An 8,710-nucleotide genomic window follows, 5' to 3' on the forward strand; every position below is an offset into this window, starting at 1 on the left:
TCAACTTCGACTCTCCAGAATTGATAACTATAGCTTTGTTATTTTTACATGGTTCAGTTTCTTTGCTTAGAAATCATTACTCTATTCTATAACTCATATACACACATGTTCATACAAACCAGAACACCTTGAAAGACTACAGATAGGACGTTCATATTCACAGGACATATACATTAGTATGTTCTGAAGAAATGATTAGCATTTGAACCATGTCGGCCCTCGGGTTCAGGGTCCACATCGATATCTCGGCGCACCACCACCGACTGGAAAAATGTGCCTGTGGCTCTCGTTGTAGCTATAAACCGAAGGTAATGGATCAGTGTGACTTGAGCGTACGTGCAGGATGCCTAGCAGATGTATGCGAGAACCGTGCCGTCAAATGAGTGAGTATGAATGAGGGTGCATTATTGGCATGAGAGAACGTGATGCATCCATCCGGGAAACTGCTGCTCGTGTGGGACGAAGTGTGTCAGCAGTGCAACGGGTGTGTACAGAATGTTTCACAGAAGGCCGTAGAACACGACGAGATGGTTCTGGTCGCACCACCCAGACCACCCCCCGAGAAGATCGTCACCTCACCCGAATGGCATTGCAGGACAGATCTGCGTCCTCCTCGGCTCTAGCGCAACAGTGGAACAGTGTAACACATCGTACAATATCAGGAGTGACAGTCCGTCGCCGTTTATTACGGTCTGGATTACCGGCGCGTCTCCACTTCTCCGCCTACCTTTGACTAATGGGCATAAACATGCTAGACTGCAATGGTGTATGGAACGACGACAATGGGGACAGGAATGGCAGCAGATAGTGTTCTCGGACGAATCCAGGTTTTGTTTATTTGAAAATGATGGACGCATTTTGGTTCACCGCAAACTGGGGGAGAGGCATCACATTGACTGCATTCGCACAAGACATACAGCGCCAACTCAAGGCCTTATGGTGTGGGGTGCTATTGGGTGGAACCACAAATCACAGGGCACTGTGACCAGTTTGACCAACGTGAATGACATCCTGCGACCCTTAGCCATACCTTTTCTGCACGACACCCCAGACGCCATATTTCAGCAGGACAATGAGCGACAATATGTTGCTGCACGAACACGTTCCTTCTTGTCACAGGATGTCTGACTGTTGCCCTGGCCTGCCGATCACCGGACTTGTCACCAATCGAAAATATGTGGGATATTTGTGAAACGATGAGTGCGGCGCTGTGACCCAGTACCAACTATCAAAGATGAACTGTGGAAGCAGGTGAATGCAGCATGGATGGCTACACCCCAGGACGCCATTCGCGTCGATGCCATCATGCATGGAACAAGTTATCATTGCCAATAGAGGACCCAGTGCCTACTAGGCAACAGGACACATGCTGAACCTAGGTGACTGAAATGTTAATCGTTTCTGCAGAATATACTAATCAACATGTCCTGTGAATATGAACTTTCTCTCTCTTGTCTTTCCACATTATCAGCATAATGTAATCGGCAAATTTGTTGTTGTAAGAAGAAATTATAAATTTCATTGTCCCGTTATGTTCATTGTTGCAACCTTCAAGTGAGGGACGTTTTTGTAAATGCAATTATAATTATTATTATTGATATTAATATTATTACTTTGAAACGTGTACGTCCATTAGAGACCAAAATAAGCAACGCTTACATGCTTTCAGCCAACGGCCGTAGCCGTGTTGAAACACCGGATCCCGTGAAATCTCCGAAGTTAAGCAACATTGGACGTGGTCAGGAGTTGGATGGGTTGCCACGCGCTGTTGATGGGGGTAAGGGAATGGAGGAGCGGAAAGGAACTGGCCACCCTACCGCAAGTAAACTCCGGCTCAGGAATACCTCGGCGGAGGTTCGGACCTGCCTTCGGGCAGAACAACCCTTACCTACCTACATGCTTTCAGAAGCTTTCTTTGCAGCCCATTATAGTTGCATCCTCTCTTTGACAGCCTGTCTCCTTTCTGCTGTTCTTGTTCACGAAAGTCCTCAAAGTTACTGATCTGGTGTCGGTGCTTGGTTCTGTTAACAGTGTATTCACGATTTAGTCCAATTATTTTCAGATCCTCCCTCACCTCCCTGAGCCACTTATCACATGTGTTAGGTCTACTATCGAGTAGGATAAACATTTTCTTAGTCAATCACTTGTCGTCCATTCTAAGGTAGCCATAAAACTTGAGTCGTCGCGTCTGGATTGATTCCATCACTGGTTCGGTTTTCTAATAAACTTCCTCTCGTCCTTGCAACCTGTATTTTCCAGCCACGATTTTTGGCCCCATTATCTTTCGAAGAATCCTCCTCTCAAACTTCTCAGCTCCTCTCAGACCAGCCTTTCCAGTAACTCGTTGGCATTCACTTCCATTGAGACATCCGAGTTTAATCACCATGTTGTAATGTCTGGGTTTAGCTTGCATTGAAATTGCCTTTTCCTTGTACAGATCGCGTGTTCTGCGAAAAGCAGCGGCCATCGTATCTCGTCTACTGTTGTTAGCTTCTCTTTCGTTAGATCCCATTTGCACAATCTCTCCGACATACCTGAAGCTATTAACTATTTCAATTTTACCATACCCTGCCTTTCGTTCTCGGGGAGCTGTGGGGACATTAGTCAAGTACTTTTTTTTTTTTTTTTTTTTTTTCAAAGGAGATCCTAAGTCCAGCCTTTACAGCTTGTTGTTTCAAAAAATGTATCTGTCGATGAATATCAACCAATACTGATCTGCATTTAGGGCAGTCGTCCAGGTGGCAGATTCCCTACCTGTTGTTTTCCTAGCCTTTTCTTAAATGATTTCAAATAAATTGGAAATTTATTGAACATCTCCCTTGGTAAGTGATTCCAATCCCTAACTCCCCTTCCTATAAATGAATATTTGCCCCAATTTGTCCTCTTGAATTCCAACTTTACCTTCATATTGTGATCTTTCCTACTTTTAAAGACTCCACTCTGTTCTTTTTTTTTTTTTTTTGCTAGTTGTTTTACGTCGCACAGACACAGATAGGTGTTACGGCGACGATGGGACAGGAAAGGGCTAGGAGTGGGAAGGAAGCGTCCGTGGCCTTAATTAAGGTACAGCCCCAGTATTTGCCTGGTGTGAAAATGGGAAACCACGGAAAACCGTCTTCAGGGCTGCCGACAGTGGGGTTCGAACCTACGATCTCCCGAATACTGGATACTGGGCGCACTTAAGCGACTGCAGCTATCGAGCTCGGTCCACTCTGTTCTACAGATGTATTTGTGTTTATAGGAAGAGTCGCTAAATCATCAGCAAAAGCTAGACAGTGAATCTTGACACCGTTCTTCTTATTTTCAGGTCAGCCATTGTACTCTACCGGGTTTACGAGATGGAGTTCCGGAGAACCCAACAACGACGACAACGAAGACTGCGGCAGTGTTCATATGGATAACAACGGTCTAGGTCTTAATGATGCGTCTTGTAGTACCAAGCTCGTGTTTGTCTGCGAACTCAAAATGTAAACCTAGAAGTTACCAATGGGGAAGAGACGGGATACAACGTGTAACATTCCCTCTTGCTTAGCAGAAGATTCTAATATTCTAATGATTCTAGTGAATTTTTAAAAATATTTGTTTGTAATTTTAACTACTATTTACACTCAATGAAGACACGATGCAGCACTATGACGTCACCTCACTCCACATGATCTTTTTATTTTGTTTTTACAATTTGTTTTACGTCGCACCGACACAGATAGCTCTTATGGCGACCATGGGATAGGAAAGGCCCAGGACTGGGGAAGAAGCGGCCGTGGCCTTATTTAAGGTACAGCTTCAGCATTCGCCTGGGGTGAGAATGGAAAACTGAGGAAAACTATCTTCAGGGATGCCGACAGTGGGGTTCGAACCCACTATCTCCCGGATGCATGCTCACAGCTGTGCGCCCCTAACCGCACGGCCAACTCGCCCGGTCCCACATGATCTGCTCGCATTCGATTTGTAAGGGGAGTTTGTGAAGTTTTGACAGCAAAATGGTTTCTGTTTCTGTTTTTAAAGTTTCCTTTACATCGCACCGACATGGATAGGTCTTATGGCGACGACTGGATAGTAACAGGCTAGGAGTAGGAAGGAAGCGACCGTGACTTTAATTAAGGTGCAACTCCTTCCTAACGTCACTTTTGTCCATGCAATAATTTAATTTAATTTAATTTAATTTGACAAAGTATGTATGTGGATGTTCAGTCCTCTGCACGAAGGCTGATTGGATCCTTAACAGCCGCACTATTAGCTGTCAGAAATGGCCTAGGCATCACTGAAGAGGCGTACTAGAGAAATGAGGAGTGAGGTAGTTTCCCGTTGCTTTCTTCACTGAACCAGAAATTGCTATTACATATCAGTCTTCCTAACCCACTGAAATGTATGCACCAACCGACCCTAGGAGCAACATTTTTACACCACTCACAGCAGCGATTGGCTGCATAAGGAATGGTACTACTAACATCACTCATACCTCAGTCACTTTTATATTGTCAAAGCCAAGGATGAGACTGAGACAGGTCAATGAAAGTAACAAAAGTATAAGCAAGGGAAAATAAATCATTAATATCCAGATTAACCAACATCATGATTAAAGTCATATTTCTCCGAACTTTCTGTTTCTCTTGCCCCCGTCAGATCTGCCTCGTGTGAAAATGGGAAACCACGGAAAACCATCTTCAGGGATACCGACAGTGGGTTTCGAACCCACTATCTCTTCGAACTCAAGACGATAGCTACATGACCTTTACCGCACAGTCTCTTGCTCGGTAGAAGTAAAATAACATTATTCCTAGGACTTCATAATAATATTTATTTCTTGACATCCTATCTCTTAACTGTCTCTTTGAAGGATAACTCAGGGCAGGAAAAATATCTCCGAGAGGGACAAGAGAATTGAAATTTTGTTATTTGTTCTCTTTATGTTGAGATATATGAACATACATGACAAAACTTACAAAACATTCATGTTTTCAAACATAGCAATGGTAATATATTGGGCTTTAAAGTGAGTACGCACTGTAACCTCTGCTCCAGTAACAAAATGTATTAGTGGGGTAATTCAAGTCTTAAAACAAACAGAAATATCCAAAGAATCAAGATAAGTAGAATGTTAGTGGCTTGGTATGTGTGGTTCATAATTCTGTGAAATCACTCGTGTTCATGGTGCGTACAGTGGGAAGAGTCCAAGGGATACTAGGGTCGTAATTTTAGGAACAACGTGAGTATAAATCTTGGAAGCAGGTTTTATCATTTCTCAAGTAAAGACGGACATCACAAACTACAGACAGCCAGCTTGTGCGGACTGGTGCACAATGCACATCTTCTTGTTGACTACCGGTGTTGTGCTTGATGACTGCTGCTTTCCAAGTGAACTGTTTTATTTACATTAGGTTTCCCTCTTTTCACTGCTACGATGTGTGGTGAAAACATTTGAGAACCCGCTGGTTTCCTGCATTCAATAATACGAGGAGCAAGAAGTCCCTTGTAAACTTCACGTCTGAAATCCTTATTGCTGAAATATTGCATATTTGTGCATGATAAATGCATTGAATACACTGCAGTCAACAACATGAAAAAAATAATCTTTTGCACCATTTTTTACTTTTTCTGTCCAGTACGTAGTCACTTTTCAGTCTGTCATGATTATCCAAAAATTTCATGTCACCGTTACAGTCCTTCAGTCCTTGGGGACAAGAAAAGTTTTTCCGACTGCCATCCTTATCTTTCTTTTGAACACTAGCCACTTCTGTTGGTGCGTTCACTGACGAATTTAAATTAAATTAAATTAATTAATAATTATTAATTAAATTAAATAAATTAAATAAATAAACGAAATTAAATTCTTGTCTTTCCACTTGTAGCCTACACACAAATACCAATATCACTCACACTGTAATCAAACTCTCCCCTATTCATATTTTTATCGTCTTCAAGCTTTGGGAGTCCTTTTCTACTTAGATTGATTGTCCTACAAGCAAACATGCCTTTTTCTTTCATCTTCTGGCTGTGGCTATTCTTGCAATCTTCTGACCAGGTTTTGTTGGCGGTAGTACTTGGATATTGTGTAAAGTGGTGATTGTCGACTAATTTTCTGAAGATTTATTATTATTATTATTATTATTATTATTATTATTATTATTATTATTATTATTATTATTATTATTATTATTATTATTATTATTATTATTATTCAAGTGCTCTTTCTAAAAGTGTATTGTAAGAAATTTCAATACTCATCCTTTATAACTATTAAGGCATATATTTACTTCTATTTACATAATTATGGCATGGAATAAGTTAATTTGTAATAGTAAATAGTCCGTAATGTTGTAATCTGGTATAATAATTTCAATAAAAAAATGTGGTTCCACTCTTCATGTTTGTTAATTTTTATGGGCGTTAATTTCAGCGGAGCAGTACGCTTGTAGCAAGTTGCGGATGTCACTATATTCAATCAGACACGAGCTGACCGGCTGCAGGTAAACTGCATATCTTATACTCTGCACTTTTATAAAGTGAAGTTCAGAGGCGTGCGGTGATCACATTCGTTACCCCAGCTGCAATTTAAAGAAAAAAAGCAATTGCAGTCCCATCGCTCTCTCCAAAGCCCACTATTTTATAAAACTTCATAACTAAGTAGAAATATAACAAGCAATAAATAAATAAATAAATAAATAAATAAATAAATAAATAAATAAATAAATAAATAAATAAATAAATAAATAAATAAGACAATTTAGGCATTCAAGAACTTATGAAATTGTAATATTTTCAACCACACACTCCCACATATTTCCAAATTGGTATTCACGGCAGTGAACTTAAGCTATTGTAGATTTTAAACAATGCACTTACAATTTCATCCGCTAACGCTTCATAATAGCACAGTCATGTTTTTTTTACAGAAAGTACTGTGACTAACTTTTGTTTTTTAACTTTAAAATACTAAACTAAATGAGCAAAATTCAGAAGGTATTTTACCGTCACCGAAGTTTTACTGTTTCACTGGCTTACTATTGTCACTGAAAATGTCACGTCGTAGCACGGGTCAAATGTAAGTCACTGCAAAAACAAATTGACTTTTCTAACAGTGTCACTGAAAATGTTTAGTAATAGTATGGGTGAAACGTGTGACAGTGTAAGCAAATTGAAGTTTCTATCACTCTTCTTCTTCTTCTTCTTCTTCTTCTTCTTCTTCTTCTTTTCGTACCGCTTTTCCTATACGCGTGTCGCACATGTGGATTTGGTCCTGTTTTACGGCCGGATGCCCTTCCTGATGCCAACCCTATATGGAGGGATGTAATCACTATTGCGTGCTTCTGTGGTGGTTGATGGTATAGTGTGTTGTGTATGAAGAGGGAAGTGTTGGGATAAACGCAAACAACCAGTCCCCGGGCCAGAAAAATTAATCCGAGGCAATAAAAATCCCCGACCTGGCCGGAAATCGAATCCGGAACCCTCTGAACCGAAGGCCTCAGCGCTGACCATTCAGCCAATGAGTCGGACAAATTGAAGTTTCTATCAGTATCACTGAAAATGTTACATCATGCTGTGGGTGTAAGATCTTCATGTGAAAACAAATCGACGTCGAAATAAGTATTATATAAAATCTATCACTGTGATCTGTCTCTTATATGTTGAAATGCATTCCAAAAGTACTTCTTTTGAGAACCAATCAGCTAAATGGTTTGAGCCTTTTTCGTCTAAATAAACGCAGAAATTCAAATAATATGAGGAAATTATTTTCAAATTACAAGAATGAGCATTTAAAGTTAGGAAGATTTTAGCCTAGCCATGAATTTTGGGGTGGCTTGTTCTATCATTGTCACTGAAAATGTCACATCGTAACGTGGGTTAAACACTTGCTACTGCAAGCACATTGATGGAGGAGAAGTATTATATAAAGACTAACTCTGTGCTCTCCTCACAATCATATGTTTAACACAATCCAAATGTAGTTATTTTGAGAACCAAAGAGCTGAAAGACATAAGATTTCTCTGTGAATTCTTCTACATGGACGTAGAAGTTCAAATAATATGAGGAACTTAATTTAAAATCACAAGAATGAGCAGTTAAACCTAAGAAGATTTTTATCTTAGCCATGAATTTTTGGTGGCATGTTCTATCTATGTCACTGAAAATGCCACATAATAACATGGATCAAACACCTGCTAGTGCAAACAAATTCATGGCGAAAGAATCAGGTAAGGACTGTCTCTGTGATCTCCTGGCTATTATGTATTGAAATTGATTTCGAATATAGTGCTTTTGAGAACCATTGAGCAGAAAGTCGTCTGCTTACGCTGTTAATTTTCCATCTAAGCAGAGGAGGTATAAGCAAGTTCAAATAGCATTAAAAAATTTCACCGAGCTCGATAGCTGCAGTCGCGTAAGTGCGGCCAGTATCCAGTATTCGGGAGATGGTTGGTTCGAACCCCACTGTCGGCAGTCCTGAAGATGGTCTTCCGTGGTTTCCCATTTTCACACCAGGAAAGTGCTGGGGCTGTACCTTAATTAAGGCCACGGTGGCTTCCTTCCCACTTCTAGCCCTGTCCTATCCCATCTTCTCCATAAGACCTATCTGTGTCGGTGTGACGTAAAACAACATGCAAAAACAAAGTAGTGAAGATCATGATATGAAGATAAAATTGGAATTAAAGAGGCCAAATCACGGCAAAAATTCGTTTATAGCAAGAGGACATAGTGAATGAATAATTTACG

At 40.4% G+C, this 8,710-nt stretch overlaps 1 protein-coding gene across 1 annotated transcript in view; it reads left to right on the top strand.

Annotated features, from left to right (window-relative positions):
* LOC136879142 (hemolymph lipopolysaccharide-binding protein) overlaps window positions 1–6,363 on the top strand; it is a 33,231-nt gene extending 26,868 nt beyond the window's left edge. Inside the window, exon 5 of the mRNA XM_067152895.2 lies at window positions 3,308–6,363. Within this exon, the coding sequence (XP_067008996.2) occupies window positions 3,308–3,471 (164 nt within the window). The 3' untranslated portion in view covers window positions 3,472–6,363. The remainder of the gene's footprint in view (window positions 1–3,307) is intronic.
* The last annotated feature ends 2,347 nt before the right edge of the window (window positions 6,364–8,710 follow it).

The sequence above is a fragment of the Anabrus simplex genome, chromosome 8, assembly GCF_040414725.1.
Source record: "Anabrus simplex isolate iqAnaSimp1 chromosome 8, ASM4041472v1, whole genome shotgun sequence".
Lineage (NCBI taxonomy): Eukaryota > Metazoa > Arthropoda > Insecta > Orthoptera > Tettigoniidae > Anabrus > Anabrus simplex.